General features: G+C 45.5%; 1 protein-coding gene across 2 annotated transcripts; it reads right to left on the bottom strand.

Moving 5' to 3' along the window:
- Positions 1-3,582: 3,582 nt before the first annotated feature.
- ZNF311 (zinc finger protein 311) lies at positions 3,583-12,431 on the bottom strand. 2 transcript variants are annotated; one of them, XM_035710660.2, is made up of 6 exons: positions 12,294-12,431; positions 11,905-11,977; positions 8,546-8,724; positions 8,275-8,434; positions 7,858-7,950; positions 3,583-5,497 (listed from the first exon to the last, which is right to left on the bottom strand). In XM_035710660.2, exons 1-6 carry the CDS (start codon positions 12,300-12,302, stop codon positions 3,972-3,974), a joined length of 2,040 nt encoding a protein of 679 aa, XP_035566553.1. In that variant the 5' UTR covers positions 12,303-12,431; the 3' UTR covers positions 3,583-3,971. The 2 variants fall into 2 exon arrangements, with proteins under 2 accessions (XP_035566553.1, XP_035566554.1); XM_035710661.2 differs by lacking the exon at positions 8,546-8,724 and having other exon boundaries at positions 12,294-12,359.
- Between the last annotated feature and the right edge of the window lie 7,233 nt (positions 12,432-19,664).

Below are 19,664 nucleotides of genomic sequence, written 5' to 3' on the forward strand. Positions count from 1 at the left end.
AATATTTTAGATGACAATTATTTGCCAAGTGTATGTGTTCAAAATATTTTTTTCAAGTCATGAGAAAATTCTATTTTCCGTTTTCTTATGGTGAATTTGATAAAAGAAACTCACTTGAATTTAGTTGAATTTATAAAAAATTTTTCTTTAATATTAACTTTTTTTAAAATAAGATTTTACTTATTTATTCATGGCAGACAGAGAGAGAGGGAGGCAGAGACACAGGCAGAGGGAGAAGCAGGCTCCATACTAGGAGCCTGATGTGGGACTCGATCCCAGAACTCCAGGATCATGCCCTGAGTGGAAGGCAGACACTCAGCTGCTGAGCCACCCAGGTGTCCCTTTTTTGTTTTAGAAATTCTTTCTTGACCTGGGGGCACAAATATCATCTAAAATTTAAAAGGATAATAGTTTGCCTTTCCTAAGTCTTGGCTAAGAATTTTATTGCAATATAAATTTTAGAATTAATATGTCATTTTCCACAAAAATGCACTCTCGGCATTTTTATTGATCAATTTTAGGAAGAACTGATGTCTTTCTAACACTGAGTCTTCCAGTGAATGAATAAATATAGTCTTGGTGAAGAACAGTCAAGTCAATCTTGAAGAAGTAAAAGAAATAAGCCTTACTCTACTAGATGAAAAGATATTTTAAACCTATGGTAATTAACCCATTTGGCGTTGGTGTAAGGACAGACTGTAGACCAGTGGGACAGAAGGAAATGCCAAGACTTCTAGACACCACCTCACAAACCCATCTTCCAAGTGACCACTATCTTCCCGGAAACTGCTCTGATCCTGCCAGCTGACTTAGTCCTGCAGTAAGAAACCCCAGGATTACGGGCTTGAACTCCAGGAATCTTCTGATGTTTCCCGAACATTTTAAAATAAACTGAGAAAGCACTAAAGAAATTTCAGGTATTTTGCCTTGGGAAAAAAGAAGTGTTTGTCTTGAAAGTTTTGAAAGACTGCCTTTTGAACAGTGGGTTAATCTCGCTCTGTAATGATCACAGAACATTGCACCCACATGTAGAAGCTACAGAAAGACATTTCTCTTCACATGGGGTTCAAAATCTGAAACCTGTGTCTTGTTCCCCTTTTTAAACCTGAGTGAAGTGGGCATTCTCTACTTCCTTTGTGATGGTAAAGTGAAAATAATCTCATTGTATCAATGTTCAGGTTGAAACTTTTCTCAGATTTTGCACTAAGGTAATTAGGTTAAAAAAGTGTGTTGCCTGGTGAGTTTCTATGTAAATTAATAAATAAATCAACTCTAGTTTTGATAACTCTTCAGTATTAGTTACGGGAATCTTAGGGTTTTAAGAAATACTAATATGTTTTGTTATTAACTATGCATCTCATCTTTGAATTCCTTCTACAGTATTCCTGTCAAATTTACTACCTTACAGCAGACTCTACTCTGGTTTAGGACCTCTTAAATGCACAGACTTTTCTCATAGGTAAAATACCTGAACTTCCTTCAATGTTTCCTCACAACATTCATTTTATCATTTTTTATTTAAAGTTTAGTTAATTAACATATAGTATAATACTGGTTTCAGGGGTAGAATTTAGTGATCCATCACTTAACATACAATACCCAGTGCTCATCACAACAGGTGCCTCCTTAATGTCCATCTGCCCACAGCCCATCCTTCTTCACCCACCTCCCTTCATCAACTGTCAGTTTGTTCTCTGTCACACAACACTCAGATGTTCAGGAAATGTCGGAAGATTTCTAGAGTTCAAGCCCGTAATGTGGTTTCTTACTACAGGACTGAGAGTCAGTTGGCAGTCTTTAGAGCAGTGTCAGAATGGGAGCAGTGTTCTAGGGAGATGGTGGCCACATAGAAGATGTACAGGTGATGATGAGTCTAGAAAGCTCATGTCTGAGTTCAATACAGAGGACATTCAAGTTTCACACTGGAATGTTGGGCCTGCTACCCCCTCCAGTTAACTGGTGTCTGAGGATGTAAGCTCTCCAATCAACAACACAAAACATCTACACTCAAGGATGGTCCAGAATCTAAACTGGAAGTGCCACCTTGCCAGATTCTGTGAAAACTACCTAGGGAAGTGATATGAGGGGCTGGACTGTTAGGCTCTCAAGCTGGGCAGAGGACATTGAGTCCAGAGTGCCAAAGCCCACCATAGCCTTTAGGTGAAACAGATGTTCTGAACATGTATGTACATTTTCTAAATGCTTATATGTGCTGTCATGAAATACAAACCCTCAGATTTTCTAGGAGAGCACGACAATATTCTGTCAAGCATAAAGTGCAACTACTGCTGTGTCCGTGGGTAGGCCAGAGGATGTCGCTGAAATGGTGACCACAAGGGGTCCTCAGCTTTGAAAATAATTGGAAAACCACTGCCAATTCTCCAGATATACCCTGAGCTCTGTCCTTATGTCATGTTTCTCACTGGAAAGCCACATACTCAGAATTTCATCCTCCACAGAGGCGATTTCATGAAGTTACGTCTTAAATGTTTTCATCTTGGCATTCACCAACAAACTCTGTAATAAATGGCCATGTAAAAAACATGAAATTTCCTGTAGAAACTAAAGGAACAACGTTTTAATCTGCTTTTTTTTTTTTTTAAATGAGAAACCATGTAATCTTTTCTGGAATTTGTTACTAGAAAATCCATCTCTTGGACACCTTGTTTTTCAGTATTAATGTGTAACCATTTCCCAAAAGGTTTTCTGTGAAACAGGAGCCCATGAAGATGCTTCAAACAGGACTGTGTTTGGTCAGTTACTCTAGGAAAGCAATGCTTTTTATTCCTGTTTTAAGATTGAGTTTACCATATTATAGACTCCGAGAAGTCTTTAAGGGAATTAAAAAAACCCCTAGGTAGCATTTCCTAAAGTCATTATTTTAAAAGCTTTAACTGGTGAAACACCTTTGAGAAATGTGGGATGACCCACTGCTCTTTTTTTTTTTTTTTTTTAAACCAGCTGAGGAATTTAGAACTAAATATAATTCTCAATTATGGTCATTATGTTAATCAGGTTGGCACATTTGCATCTCCTATATATATATATTTTTTAACCGAGGGAGAGAATTTCCAGCAGACTCTGAGCTGAGTGGGGAGCTCAGTTTACGACCCCGAGACCATGATCTGAGCTGAAATCAGGAGTCCCATGCTTAACCAACTGAGCCACCGTAGGATTTTCCATTTAACAGCCTTATTGGCTGTGGGTATTTATTTTAATCGTCTGTGAAAAGGACTTGTAATATTTGAAAGAGGAAGGGTGTGTGTTAAGAGATGTTGAAAGACTTATAAAGAGATGCAAATTTCTAGTACATTTGAAAGAGCATTTCATATGTTTTGCAAATAAATACAGAAAATATTTATGAAATCAACATTTTGATCTATTTATAACAAAGTGAGATGGGCTTCATGCTCTTTCCCTATGTAAGCTGTTACTAGAGCAGCCTTAGCTGGATCCCACTTATCTGTAACTTCTAAATCTGCCCTGTCTTGCATTCCCTTCCCATCCTAATCTCAGCAATCTTGATTCCAATAGAAGAGGACCATTCAGACTTTAAGTTAAAAAGAGACAGAAAAACCTTGCTACAAATCATTAATATTTTATCAACTAAAACATGCTCCATGAAATGAGTTGTAGGCTAAGAGGTGTGGTGCAAAAGGGAGTGTGCAGCAGGCATCTGTGCAGAACTTACTAGTCAAGTGACCCTGCGTGGGTCTCTTTTCCTGCCTTAATGTCCTCATCCTCTAGGGATGTTATGGATTGAATGAGTTAAAATGGCAAAGCCCTTAGAAGGGCGGTTGGCACGTGGAAAACACTATTTAGCATTACTATTACCGATTGGCAAGGCCTGGGCAGTAGACGCACTCCTACAATGCTGACCAGGAAGGTCAGGCTCTAGGACCTCAGTCAGGGGTCAGGCATCAGGAAGAAGCGGGCAGGCTGGCTCCCCCGAGTGTCCGGTCAAACAGTAGCTACGAGGGGAGGCCTGTGCCACCGTCCTCCAGTCGGTGGGCTCTCTGTGCCCGGTGCCGCCTTCGCTTGTGTCCGGTGAGATTGGCACTGACCCTGAAGGCCTTCCCGCACTGCTCGCACTCGTAGGGCTTCTCGCCGGTGTGGACGCGCTGGTGCCCCAGCAGGGCCGCACGCTGGCGGAAGGCCCGGCCGCACTCCCGGCAGCCGTAGGGCTTCTCGCCGGTGTGGATGCACGCGTGCTGCCTCAGGCCAGAGCGCTGCGGGAAGGCCCTGGCGCACACCTGGCAGGTGTACGGCCGCTCGCCAGTGTGGGTCCGCAGGTGGCTGGCCAGGTTGGACCGGCCACGGAAGGCTTTGCCGCACTGGGCGCAGGCGTACGGCCTCTCGCCGGTGTGCACCCTCTGGTGGACGGCCAGGCAGTGGCGGTCGCGGAAGGCCTTCCCGCAGTGCGCGCACGGGTAGGGCTGCTCCCCGGCGTGCGCCCTCTCGTGCGCCCGGCGCCGGCAGTCGTGGCGGAAGGACCTGCCGCACTCGCCGCACGCGTACGGCCTGTCCGAGGCGTGGCCCAGCCGGTGCCTGGCGAGCTCCGCCGGGCTGCCGAAGGCCTGTCCGCAGCGTGGGCACCGCCGGGCCTCCCCGTGCGCGTGCGTCCTGGCGTGCTTGCTGCGGTCGGAGCTGCGGCGGAAGGTCTGCCCGCACTGGCCGCACTCATAGGGCCGTTCCCCAGTGTGCACCCTCCGGTGCTTGCTGAGGTCCGAGCTGCCGCGGAAGGCGCGCCCGCACTGCTCACAGCCGTACGGCCGCTCTCCGCTGTGCATCCTGGCATGCAGGGTGAGGCTGTGCTTGAGCTGGAAGGCCTTCCCGCATGTTGTGCACGCGTGTGGCCTCTCCCCGTTGTGCACCAGCTGGTGCAGGCTTAGCCGGCTCCTGGTCTCGAAGGCCTTCCCACAGACGCCGCAGCCGTGGGGCTTCTCCCCGCTGTGCACTCTTCTGTGTCGGCACAGTGCCGACCTGCTGTTGAAGGCCTTGTCACACTGGCCACAGTCGAAGGGTCTCTCCCCTGTGTGGATGATCCGGTGCACGGAGAGCTGCTTTCTGGTCCTGAACGCTTTCCTGCACTGGTTACACACGTAGGGCTTTTCTCCAGAATGCAGGCGCAGGTGCAGAATCAAGTCGGAGCGCCAGCTGAAGGTCCTGCCACACTCGGCACATCCGTGGGGTGTCCGCTCCGTAAGGACGCCCTCACGTGGGACATGTTTGGAGGATAGACTGGAGTTTTTTCTGAGGACCTTCTGGGTCTTTCCTCCCTCGCAGGCCACCTTGTCTTCTCCCAGTGTTTCCTTCCCCGGCGTGTCTCCCGGGTTCTTTAACTTGGCCTCCTGCACACAAGCCGCTCCAGCCTCAGGATCCCAGGATAGGACTTCCAGGAGAGGTCTGACTTGTACCCTGCAGACGTTCCCACTCTCCAAAACCTCCTGTTCCAAAATAGCCTTCTCATTCCCAGGCCGGGACTTGTCAGGTGATACTTCAATAAGGAAATAAAAACCTCAGATGTACAGAGGTGGGGAGCCACGGGAGACGGGACAGATGAGAGGGTGGAGCCGTTTGAACAGAAGATGACTTCCTGGGGTGGAAGAGCTGGTACCCTTATGGCTAAAGGCTGAGGCAGGCTCGTATCGGGAGAAATACTGAGACATTGCAGACTCCGTGCACTTTACAAAAATCTGTACAAACCTACTGGTTTCTGGAATCTCCTGGTGTAGTGAATGGCAAATCCACGCGCCTAGTCACCTCAGTGAGGAAACTGAGTCACATCCAACCCTTCTCTCCCTCAGATTTGCTCAGCTAACATTTTACAAATTCCACTTGTGATGTGCTGCAGAAGCTGTGGCCCCCAGGGGCCTGTCTGCTTTGCTCTGCAGTGTGACCTGCCTGCCTGGGTAGAGCACATCAGGTCTGGGCCACCCCTCACCCGAACCAAGCTAGACTCTCTTCCTGGGCTCTGACTGAGGCTCTGATAGCAGCTGGGTATTTAGCACTTCAGCTGGGGAGCCTGCACACCGCCCAGGGCAGGGAACATTCTGCCATCTGGACCGAGAAGCAGGGGACCTACAGAGAGCCAGAGGAGACAGTGGGGTGAAGGGCCTGCTGTGGTCCTGCTCCCAGGGTCCATGACACCCCCGAGTAATAAATCTATTCTTGCTGTTTTGCTTAAGTTAGCTTGAGTTAATTTCTACTGCTGGCAACCAGAGTTCAAATGACTCTTCTTCTTTTCTCAACTCTACCTCCTCCTCTGTATTTCTGCTGCGGCATTCTTGCTAACTGACACCCCAACCCCACCTGTCCTTTTATCTGCTTCCCCTCTAATCTGTGCTCCACTTTGCTTCCAGATTTCTCTATAAGTCAATTCTAATCCTGCCACTCCTCAGCTTACAATATCAGGGGCACTCCAGACAGAAAGGAGGTAAAGCATACAGGCAAGAGCCCCAGCTCTGGAGTGGGACCACCTGGACTGAAATCCTAGCTCTGACACCTATGCGCTGTGTAGCCCAGGAGGTGACTGCATCTCCCTCTGCCTCAGGGGGCTTGTCTATAAGATGGGATCATTTAATAAGCTAATGTGCTTAAAGCACTTGCCACACAGACGTGAGTGCTTAATCAATGTCAACTTCTACTGTCAGAATAAAGTTCAAGGTCTGTAGTTTATAAAAACCCCTCTGAATAGTCACCTTGCCCCTGCTCCTGCACTCCCCATACCAGCTGCCTGGAGCCCTTGCTCTATTCACGCTGCTCAGAGTTCATGTTTTTTTCCCTCCTCAACATGTTGCCACGTGCACCTCCCTCTGCTCAGAATGCCTCTCCCCTCTTTCCACTACATGAACCCATGTATGCCACATGCCGTGGTTCATGCTCATTCCTTCCATAGTCATTTGGTGCCCAGGTCAGATTTAGATGCTTCTCTTCCATGTTTGTATATCCCGTATATCCCAGGTACACACCTGTAACTCTCACCTGTTCTGTGCTGTATCATCACTTACTTACCTGTCTTCCCTACTAGGCAGTGAATATTTGACACCATCTCTAGTACTTGTCTAGTGCCTGGTATACAATAATTGCCAATAAATGTTGGTTGGCTGGCAGGAGGGAGGAGAACCGAAGAACAGGTATTGTGATCAGGCAGTTGGGTTGGCCTAGGGATAAGGGGCACTTTTTTGAAGGGTCAGTAGAGAAAACAATTTGAATGAGGAGCTGGTAATGTTTCATGACTGACCAGGTAAGAGGGTCAGGGAGTGTGGAGAGGCAACATGAGAAAGAGGTAGACCAGATACAGAAACAGGGAGAGCTCAGTGGCGATGGGCTGCGAGGAGGGATGACTCTGCCTTCAGATATATTGCTCTCCAGATGGCAAAGGGTTGTCCAGTCAACACCGGGAGTTAGAAGGTGTGCTGCCCAGAAAAGGGGAGAAGTGAGCACTGTCCATGTAGCTGGCACCTGCCTCAGAGCTAAGAGCTGAGGCCATGAGGGAAACAGAAAAATGTAAGGGTCAGAGGCCCGAGGCCCAATGTAGGGGAAGGTCCTGAATGCAAATTAGAGGCAGAAAATCAGCGTTCTCTGAGCATTGGAGTCACTGATACACAGAAGGGAGATGAATTCTCTGAGCCTTTTCTGAGGACCAAACTGCAAAAAGCCTATTAGAGGGGGTACAAAGGAGCAATTAGGTTATGATAGAAGAACTGCCCAAGTAGTTAGCTGCTGTTTATTTTCTCCTCTTTAGGGCTCCCGGGCTGGTGAGGACAAATAACCCAGCAGTAAGAACATTTCTCTGACAACCTGCCCTGAGGCCTAGTGGGGTGGTGGTGGTGCTGGAGCTTCTCCATCACTCACCTGGGAAGCAGCTCAGGAACCCCTGGTCCGGAAGGCAGGGCTCGGCCCCTTGCTCCAGCTGGGAAATCAGAGGAGGCTTAGGGAAAGCAGAACCTGGTGGTGAAGGAGTAGGAGTGCTCAGAGCATGTAACTGTCCTAAACGCCCAGCCTTGACCCCTCCGCTTACACAGAGAAACAGGAAAGAAATGGCCATCAGGGTAGAGAAAAGGGTTTGTTCAGGGGTCTGGTCATGGGTAACCATGTAGGGACATTCTCCAAGGAGTCCCCCTCAGATAGGCAGAGGAGATCCTAAGAACATTTCCCTGTTCTTGCGGTTATTTTGCTGTAGAACAGAGACCTCACACACATGGATGAACAAAACAAGTGAAAGAAAGCGGAGAGGGGAGAAGGCGAGGCCGAGCCCAGGGCTGTTCTTACCCACTGCCAACATGTTCCTATAGTTTTCCAGCATCACGTCTGTGTAGAGGAGCCTCTGCATGCGGTTCAGACACCGCCACTCTGGGCTGCTGAAGCGCACAGCCACGTCCTCGAAGGTCAGGGAGGTCAGCGGGTGCCGGGGCAGTGCAGCCGTGCAGTCCTGGGGGACACAGTAGAGACACGGAAGGCGATGACTGCGTGTGTACTGAGGCAAGGTTGAGAGGAGGTGCGGGTTCCTGGGGTGGAACCACAGGGGGCATCATGGGAGCACCTGATTTGGGAGGTGAGCAGGTAGCTGTGGCGGGGCTGTGTCTGCAGGGAGGGCGTGGGAGCCGCTGCTTCCCCAGGCCCAGCTCCTGGCTGTGGTCGCCTTGGGCTCCTCTCTCGGCCGGGTTCCGGCTCCCCAGCTTCCATCTCTGGCAGCAGCTGGATGCTGAGGGCTCGGCAGGGCTGAGGGAGACAGGTGGAGGGTGGGGTGGGCTGTCAGTGTGGCAGTGTTCATGCTTTCCTCTGCCTCCCCATTGTTTCTGCAGCTGGACACAGGCACTGGGTGCCTGCACCCACCACCAGGGCTTTCCCTGGTCTCTCCATCCCACGATGACCTCACCCTTTCTGGGCCCACATCACTGACTCTACCCTCTCTTCCAGTATTTGTTTTTTTTTTTTTTTTTTTAATTTTTATTTATTTATGATAGTTAGAGAGAGAGAGAGAGAGAGAGAGAGGCGCAGAGACACAGGCAGAGGGAGAAGCAGGCTCCATGCACCGGGAGCCCGACGTGGGATTCGATCCCGGGTCTCCAGGATCGCGCCCTGGGCCAAAGGCAGGCGCCAAACCGCTGCGCCACCCAGGGATCCCTCTTCCAGTATTTGGACGCTGAAGTCATTTCTTCCAGAAAGACTTAGGGTAGGGATGGGCAGGGGGCACAGAAATATCCAGGGACAAGCCTAGAGTTTATTCCTTTAGGTAACTGCAGGGCTGCCCTACCTCCAGTTAGTTTCTTGGAAAAAATAATTTCTTCTTTGTTCCTCTTATTAGAGAAATACTGCCTTCCCCCTGTGATTCTGTCTCTCCTGTTAATTCTGAGCATGAAGCCACCCTCCCCACCCGGCTGGAGGACAGCACACACAGCTTTTGCCATCGTCCAGGTAGTGTCCACACCGACTGGATGGGATGTAGGTCCACATGGCTAGTCCACAACTCAAATTCACTTCTGCTGGGCCAGCTCTACCTTTCTGTAGCTTCAGTGTTTGCAGCAACTAACTGTTCTAGAAAGTTCATCAACACATCCCCAATCTGAGTCTGAATGATTTCTCTCACAAAATACGGTGTGTGTGTGGGGGTGGGGGTGGGGGTGGGGGGGCGGGGGCGGGGGGGGGCATTAGTCATCAATTGGTAAGACCCTGGGATTACCCGAGGCCTTTGTTCCACAAAGTCATTCCAATTTTACCATAAATTCAATTTAGGAGCAAACTGGTTTCTTCCCATGGTTCTTCTTTGGTTTAGGTTACTCTCGGTTCTTGACCAAGACCTGGGCTGTTAGTCCTCAGGCCCGTCTGTGCCTCCATGTCTCGCTCTATGAGCCCAGGCGCTCTGTAATTCTTTGTCACAAACAGTTCCACACCCAGGACACCTTGGTGGCTTAGCGGTTGGGCATCTGCCTTCAGCTCAAGGCATGATCCCGAAGTCCCGGGATTGAGTCTCACATCAGGCTCCCCGCAGGGAAGCCTCTCTCTCTCTCTCTGTGTCTCTCATGAATAAATAAATAAAATCTTAAAAAGCAAAACAGTCCCACACTCTCCTGGCCTGCACACAGCTCATAGCACATGCTAGCTCTGCTCTGCTCTTTGTGACATCAAAAATGTAAACCTCCCAACTGGAAGTTTTTTTTTTTTTTTTTCTAATCCACATTTTATTATGAACATTTTCAAATATACAGAATAGCTGAAAGAATTGTTTAGTAAGCATCCACACACTTACCTTCATGTTTGTGATGTGCTCTCCCACTTACCTACCCAACTAACTAGCCCTCTATTAATCCACTGTACTTTTTGCTGCATTTAAAAATAATCAAAGACATGAGCATACTTCACCCCACAACACTCTATGGCACATATCATGGACTAAAATTCAATATTTGTTTACATTCTCATTTTTGAGGTAAAATTTACACACAGTAAAATTAGCAAGTCATAAGTAGATGAGTTTCGACAATGCATACCTGTATTTAACCCTATTTCCCCTCCTGATACATCCCAGTTGGATTTTTACTATACCTTCTTCACAGACTGGGAAAGTTTTATCAACTCACAATAGTTCTTTATTAAAAGTGTTCATTTTGTTAAAAATTTTTTTTGAATTGTGGCAAAAAATATGTAACAAGATTTACTGTCTTAACTTTCTTTCTTTCTTTCTTTCTTTCTTTCTTTCTTTCTTTCTTTCTTTCTTTCTCTTTCTTTCTTTCTTTCTTTCTCTCTCTCTCTCTCTTCTCTCTCTCTTTCCTTCCTTCCTTCCTTCCTTCCTTCCTTCCTTCCTTCCTTCCTTCCTTCCGTCCTCTCTCTCTCTCTCTTCTTTCTTTCTTCTCTTTCTTTTTCTTTCTTTCTTTCTTTTCTTTCTTTTCTTTCCTTCCTTCCTTCCTTCCTTCCTTCCTTCCTTCCTTCCTTCCTTTCTCTCTCTCTCTCTTCTTTCTTTCTTTTTCCTTCCTTCCTTCCTTCCTTCCTCTCTCTCTCTTCTTTCTTTCTTTCTTTCTTTCTTTCTTTCTTTCTTTCTTTCTTTCTTTCTTTCTTTCTTTCTTTCTTTTTCTTCTTTCTTTCTTTCCTTTCTCTCTCTCTCTCTCTCTTTCTCTCTTTCTTTCTTTAAGAAGGAGGATGGGGAGGGGCAGAGGGAGACAGGATTCCACAATCCTGAGATCATGACTTGAGCCAAAATCAAGAGTTGGACACCTAACCTACTAAGCCACCCAGGCACTCCATCTTCTTAACCATTTCTAAGCATACAGTTCAACACTGTTAAAAATACAATGTTCAATGATGTGGATGGAGCTAGAGTATTATGCTGAGCAAAATAAGTCAGAGAAAGACAGTTATTATTGGTTCCATTCATATGTCCAATTTAAGAAACAAAGGTGAAATCAGAAAAGGAGATAAACCATAAGAGAATCTTAATTACAGGAAACATACTACGGGTTGCTAGAGAGGAGGGGGTGCGGGGACGGGTTAACTTGGGGATGGGCATGAAGGAAGGCACATGATGGGATGAGCACTGGGAGTTAGAGGCTACTGATGAATCACTGACTTCTGCACCTGAAATCAATACTGCATTGTATGCTAACTACCTAAAATTTAAATTAAAATTATAAGAAAAAAAATCCAATGTTATGTAATCTCCAGGATTTTTTCATCCTGCAAAACTGAAACTCTATACCCATTATACAACTTGCCATCTCTCCCTTTCTAATCCCTGGTCACTACAATGATTCTCGAACTTTATTTTTTAGCTTCATATTTTGAAAAGTCTGTTTTTGCCTTCAATGAGCAGATTTCCATGCCCTGGAAGCATGTCCTCCCACTCCCCCATGTCCCAGCTCTGTGTTCAGCTGCCATCCTCCTGGCACAATAGCCTGTGAGCCTCACCTTTTTCCTGCAGGGGCTGGGCACCAGGGATCCACAGCAGCGCTGGTCCTGGATGCTCATGTGATGCTATCACCTATTGCAATGCACAGGAAAACTCAGGCGACGGAATGGAGGAAAATGAGCTCTAATCAACTGTAAAGTTTGGTCTATGGAAATCATCTCCCAGAAACACCAAGAGGAGAGAGAAAATCAGGGACTCAGTCCCTGATCCACCTTAAGCAAAACAGAAAAGTCTTCCCATTATTCTCTACAACTGGAAGGCTTTCATGGTTACCAGGCTGTCCAGGAAAAATATTTTGAAGTGGGAAACTTCTACCATTTCTCCCCCTGCTTTCCTTTTCTGTACTCACTTCCTCCTCATGATATGTTGCAGACCCTCCTTTTCTTACCTGCTGCATCTTTTTACCCAGCTTTCTTTATGGTCTTCCACTGTGTCCAGATTCTTCCCAGCTGCTTGGGTCAAACTTCCAGAGTCAGTTCCGACTTTGCCCAGGCAACATGTTTTGAGGTGGCCTGGTGGATGCCAGCCAGAGGGCCCTTGCTGACCCACAGTGCAGCTGCTGTTGGCCTGATGTGTGACACAATGCCCTGGATTTGAGGCTCATCAGCAGCATTGGGCCAGCTGTGGTCTCACACCTTGTTTTCCTGAATATTCCATGAAAAGGAAAAGAGGAAAGTGATCAGAGCAAAAAGAAGGGATCTTTTTAAAGGATTGTCTATAGAAGAAGAGGGAGCACACAAAGACATGGAAAATGTCATGTATCTGGAGTACAACCTCCATAGCTACCACCCCGATCCAGGCCATCGCCACCCGCCTTGCTCTCCATGATTACTGACTGTTCTCCTTGCTTCTATCCTTCCCCTTTGCCTCTTCTCAATACAACAGAGTGGTGTGCTTAACACATAAGCTAGATGATTTCACGTCTACCTAAAACCTCCCAATCTCCAGTCTACACCGTGGTATGCAAAGCTGTTATACATGCGCACATCGCTTCTAACCACCTTCCTCATTTATTCAGAATAAGAGCTTAAGTCTTCAGGGGCATACAAGTCTAGAGGATGTGTGGATTCATATTCATGCCCCTTCTACTCTCCTCCTTCAACGGTCCTCAGTCACACAGACTTTCTCGTTCACCTCAGGGCCTTTGCACTGGTTGGCTGTCCCTTCCACCTCAAGGCAAATGATCTTGCTTCCAAGGGTTCGCCTGTACCCATCTTCCCAAGATCCACTCCAGGTGCCCTACCTGACTGCCGTCTACTCTCTCCTTCCACCCAGACGCCTTACCTGGCTTTCCCTTTCTTCTGGTTTTCAACAGCACTTGACCACTTTCCAACATGGCAAGTGACTCGGCACTACGGTCGGCCTCTTCAGGCTCCCTGCCGTGTGCCTGGCTGTGCTTCCAACACCTGCATCAGCGACCGCACCCGTGGCTCGATGAGAGAATACAGGCAGCGACGCTGGGGAGCAATAACTGGGGGCACAAAAAGGGTCATGGGCTGCTGGGCGCGAGAAGAGGGGAGGGAACCCGAACACCTGCGAGAAAGTTCCGTCTGAGCGGAGAGCCCGCCCTCCCGCTGGCGCCCCGGGGGCACTCGGGGAGCAGCCAGGAGCTCCCGGCGGACTGCCCGACCCACACCGGCTGGAGGCGGACCTTCCAGCCGTCGCCTCCCGGAACCGCCAGCAAACTGCACAGCTTTACTTCCGAGTCGCCCACCAGCCACTTCCGGCGACCTTCTAGGAAACGCCGCCGCCACTCGCTGGTCCCAACTTCCCGGGAGATTCGGCCGAGCCTCCTACCACGTGCACGTACCCCGCTTTCGCGAGAGTTCCTGCGGGCACGAGGGGTGCGGGGGTCGCAACGTGGGCACGTGGGCACGTGACCACGTGAGCACGTGACCACGTGAGCACAGACCCGTTGTGGTCCGGGCTCGGGTCCTCTCTGGAGCGCACGGGAGTTTTGTGAGATAAATCTGCGAAAAAGTCACTTTTAAATATGAGCCTGAAACACAAGATAAATAACGGACTGCACTTTTTCAAAAATCGAAAAATTCGTTATGAAAAATTTAAGCCTGTACAAAAGTTGGGAGAAGACTAATGAACCCAGGTGTACTCATCCCTCAAACTTAGTAATAAGATTCTGCCGCACCCACCCCCACCGTTTTTCTTGCTGAAATATTTGAAAAAGCAAAACCCGAACATTATTTCAATATTATGCTTTTCAGAATGTATTTCTTTCAAAATTTCACTTAGTCAACATACATGATTAGTTTTAGAAGTAGCCTTAATAATTTGTCGGTTGCTATAACACCCAGTGCTCATCCCATCATGTGCCCCCTTTAATGCCCGTTACCCAATTACCCCATCCCCCCACCCTTCTCCCCTTCTGCAACTCTTTGTTTCCCAGAGTTAGGGAGTTTCTCATGGTTGGTCTTCCTCTCTGATTTTTCCCCATTTAGTTTCCCTCCTTTCCCTTGTGGTCCCTTTCACTATTTCTTAAATTCCACATATGAGTGAAACTATATGATGACTCCCCCCCCCATTGGTTTATTTCACTCAGCATAACACCCTCCAGTTCCATCCATGTGTCAAAGTATATGGTAAGTATTCATCCTTACTGATGGCTGAGTAATATTCCATTGTATATATACACCACATCTTCTTTATCCATTTGTCTGTCGATGGACATCATGGCTCCTTCCACAGTCTGGCTATTGTGGACATTGCTGCTATGAACATTGGGGTGCAGGTGTCCCATTGTCTCAATACATCAGTATCTTTGGAGTAAATACCCAGGAGTGCAATTGCTGGTCATAGGGTAGTTCTATTTTTAACTTCAGAATACATATCTTAAGAATTAATGGACATTTAAAAAATATTTATTTATTCATGAGGGACACAGAGACAGAGGCAGAGAGAGAAGCAGGCTCCATGCAGGGAGCCCAACATGGGACTCGATCCCAGGTCTCCAGGATTACGCCCTGGGCCAAAGGTGGTGCTAAACTGCTGAGCCACCAGGGCTGTCCAGTTATGGACATTTAAAACAGAACCACAGTGCCATTATCCCACCTAAAAAATTTAAATGATTCCTGGTTACCATCTAGTACTGAGTTCTTACTAAACTTGCCTAAATAAATAAAACGTGCTGCTTTTTTGAATCAAGATCCAAGTCTACATACTTTTGGGTTATTTTAATTTTTTTAAAAATTTAGATCTATAATAGTTCCTCCTTCCGTGTCTCACTAACCCTCGTTCCCCCAATTAAATAAATTTGTCATTTGTCCCGAATTTTTGCATGCTGGTTTTATTTGTATTTTCATTTAATTCATTTCTCTAGCCTTGTATTTCCTGTTAACTAGATGCTAGCTCTAAGAATTTGATTTGAGTTTGATTTACCTTTATGGGTAAGAATTCTTAGGTGGTGCTCTTTTTGCTTTATATCAGGAGGCATATAATGTCTAACTATTCCACTCTCTATGATGCTAAGATTGATTTATAAGTGCAGCACTTGATAGGTGGATCTCTCCATGTAATGTTCCCCATCAACCTTTCATTTGGTGCTTTCACCTACTGATCTTGACCTAAATCAACCATTTCATTAGGGTTTGCAAAATGGTGGTTTTTCTAACTTAACAATTTTTTTCATGTTTATGAACAAGAATTTCTTTTAAAGAAGGATTTTCTCTCAACAACATATAAATTTAGGGCTATTTGGTTATCCTGAAATGTAGTTCTTACAGGAAGGACAATGTTTACTTTTCAGTTTAATTGCCAGTATTCAGAGCAATAGTTGTTTACCTTAGGTGCCATGACATGTTGGCCATTAATGAGCCCTGCCTTCTGGATTCATTCCTTGTGTAGCTCTCTTGCACATTGTACCAAAGCTGATGTGTGTCATCGGTCCAATATAGCAGAGATGATGTTATGTTATGTTACTTCTAATGTTAAGTTATAAAGGAGACTGTGGCTTCCAAATTTGCCTCTCTCTCCCTGCCCCTCAGATCACTCACTCTGAGGGAGGCCAGCTGTCCTATGGTGAGAAGTAGCCCATGTGGTGAGGAACTGAAGCCCCCTGCCAACAGCCAAGTGAGTGAGTTTAAAAGTGCATCCTCCAGCCCCCAGTCAAGCCTTCAGATGACCGCAGCACAGCTAACAGACCCCAAACTAACAGCTAAACTGTTCTCAGATTCCTGATCTGCAGAAACTGTATGAGGTAATAAGCATCTCATGTTTGATCCTAAATTTGGGGGGTACTGTGTTATGCAGCAATTGATAATTTTTTTTTTGGTTTGTTTTATTTTTTTGAATCTCATTACAGACTTGTGGAAATTTATAGGTATGTATGTATGTATGTATGTGTTTTTTAAAGATTTTATTTATTCATGAGAGACACACAGAGAGAGGCAGAGACATAGGCAGAGAGAGAAGCAGGCTCCCCATGGGGAGCCTGATGTGGGGGACTTGATTCCAGGACCCTGGGATCATGCCCTGAGCCAAAGGCAGACGCTCAACCACTGAACTACCCAGATGCACTGAAGACAAACAGTTCTAAGGACAAAACAGTCATAAACCAAGAAAAGAACAATTTTAATATTGAGACTTGGGACTTGCTAATGGGAATTTTGTGATGCTAGGTCTCTTAACCCAGGTACCACTATTTATTTAAAAAAATATTTCTTTATTTGAGAGAGAGAGAGCGAGCATGTGCATAAGCAGGGACAAGGGATAGAGTGAGAGGAAGAGAGAGAATCCTCAAGCTGACTCCCTGCTGAACACAGAGCCAAATGCAGGGCTCCATCTCAGGACCCTGAGATCATGAGCTGAGCTGAAATCAAGAGTCAGCCACTTAACCAACTGAGCCACCCAGATGCCCCTACATACTCATAGATTTTTAAAAAACATTCAAGGAGTATTAACCAATTGTAGTTATTATTTTTGATGTCCAATGATTCTGTCTTTGGCAGGTGGGAGTGCCTTTATTTTGACTCCTCTGTCCTTTTCATCTAACTCTGAAAGTCTTGGATAGCTTTTTTTTTTTTTTTTTTTAGCTGTTTTACTTTCTAGCAGGACAAGATATTTCAGGCTTATTTTGTATATTTCCTGCTCCATTTCTACAAGGCCTCAGGCATTTCTCCAAGAGTCTTGGTTCTTTTCAGTGGGGAGAATGACTGCATATCTTTGTGAATAATCACAATTATCTTCACCTAAAGCATATCAAAATTAAATCAAATTTACTTAATTATGGGGTTGAATTCAGGTTAACCCACTTGGTATCTGTGTGTGTGAGACCCTAACCAAGTTCTGTCTCCTGTCCCCAGTTTCCTTATCTGCCAAATGGATCCAGTATAAGTACCTGACTTTTGGAGTTGTTCTAAGGATTAACTCAGATAATATACTGAAGTAATTTAATACACTGCCTGGCCTCAAATTTTATGATTAGAGCAATAGAATTGCAAATCTGGATGGTACCATAGTGATCATTAGGTACAATTCCTTCATTTCATGCTTGAGAAGACAAAGGCCCAAAAGAGAAAAAATTTGCCTAAAACTACAAAGGAGAACAAAGAAAAGAAGAGAAACCAATGACTCCAGAGTCTTGGATCTTAAATCTGGGTTATTTTTTTTAAAATTTAAAGTATGTATCTTTTTTTAATAATAAATTTATTTTTTATTGGTGTTCAATTTGCCAACATACAGAATAACACCCAGTGCTCATCCCGTCAAGTGCCCCCCTCAGTGCCCGTCACCCATTCACCCCACCCCCTGCCCTCCTCCCCTTCTACCACCCCTAGTTCTTTTCCCAGAGTTAGGAGTCTTCATGTTCTGTCTCCCTTTCTGATATTTCCTACCTATTTCTTCTCCCTTCCCTTCTATTCCCTTTAACTATTATTTATATTCAAACCTGGGTTATTTTGAATGTAAACACAGTCATTACAGCCCAGTCAGGTTTTCTATTTATTGAAAGATAAATGAGTTTAGGCATCACAATCCTGGACTTCATCAAGATAAAAAGCTTTTGCACAGCAAAAGAAACAATCAACAAAACTAAAAGGCAACATATTAATTGGGAGAAGATATTTGCAAGTGACATATTTGATAAAGGGTTAGTATCCAAAATCTATAAAGAAATTATCAAACTCAACAGCCCAAAGATAAATGATCCAGTTAAGAAATGGGCAGAAGACACGAACTTGTCCAAAGAAGACATCCACTACCCCTTGTTCATTTCCCAGAGTTAGGTGTCTCTCATGTTTTGTCACCCTCACTGATATTTTCACTCTTTTGAACTCCAATAAAAAATATATATATATGAAAAATAAAGGAGGGCCTGGTCCTCAGACTAAAGGCAAAAACAAAAACAAAAACAAAAACAAAACAAAAAACAAAACAAAACAAAACAAAACAAAACGACATCCAGATAGCTAACCGACACATGAAAAGATGCTCAACATCACTCATCATCAGGGAAATGCAAATTAAAACCACAATGATATAACACCTCACACCTGTCAGAATGGCTAAAATTAACAAGTCAACAGATGTTGGCAAGGATGTGGAGAAAGGGGAACCCTCTTGCACTGTTGGTGGGAATGCAAGCTGGTGCATCCACTCTGGAAGTAGTATGGAGTTTCCTCCAAAGTTAAAAATAGAGCTACCCTATGACCCAGGAGTTACACTAGTAGGCATTTACCTCAAAGATACAAATGTAGTGAAACACTGGGACACCTACACCTCAATGGTCACAGCAGCAATGTCCACAATAGCCAAACTGTGGCAAGAGCCACGATATTCTTTGACAGATGAATGGATAAAGAAGATGTGGTGTATATACAATGGAATATTACTCAGCAATCAGAAAGGATGAGTATCTACCATTTCCATTGACATGGATGGAACTGGAGGGTATTATGCTGATTGAAATAAGTCAGTCAGAGAAAGAATTATATTGTTTCACTCATATATGGAATATAGGAAAGAGCACAGAGAATCAGAGGAAGGAGGGAAAACTGAATGGGAAGTCCTTAGGGAGAAAAACTATGAGAGACTCTTAATTATAGGAAACAAACGAAGGGTTGCTGGATGACAGGTGGGTGGGGGGTTGGAGTAATTGGGTAATGGGCATTAAGGAGGGCATGTGATGTGAAGAGCACTGGGTATTATTATTCTAATATTGTTTTGCTTTATGGTATCACTGATTTTTGAAGCCTCCCCTCATGGTCCATTAGTTGTTTTTCTCTCTTCTTCAGATTCCTTCTTTTCCTTCATCTTACCTTCTGTGTCACTGACTCTCTTGCCTTATTTGCCCTAGCTGGTAGAGTGTCCATTTTATTTTATTTTTATTTTTTTTTATTTTTATTTTTTTAAATTTTTATTTATTTATGATAGTCACAGAGAGAGAGAGAGGCACAGAGACACAGGCAGAGGGAGAAGCAGGCTCCATGCACCGGGAGCCCAACGTGGGATTCGATCCCGGGTCTCCAGGATCGCGCCCTGGGCCAAAGGCAGGCGCCAAACCGCTGCGCCACCCAGGGATCCCGAGTGTCCATTTTAGACTGCATCTGACTTAAGCATCATTTAAATATCATGTAATCTTTGAGCTACTGAGTCCATGAAATACTGATTAGCCCCCACTTTCTTGTACTAACACCATAATCACATTCACATTTAAATGTAACAACTGCACTAAGATTCAGTGAAGTCTTTATTCACTGTGAATGTTGGAGAAAAACTGGATGTGGGACTGGTGGAAAAATTGATGAAT

This window comes from Canis lupus, chromosome 35 (assembly GCF_003254725.2).
Source record: "Canis lupus dingo isolate Sandy chromosome 35, ASM325472v2, whole genome shotgun sequence".
NCBI classification, from domain to species: Eukaryota; Metazoa; Chordata; class Mammalia; order Carnivora; family Canidae; genus Canis; species Canis lupus.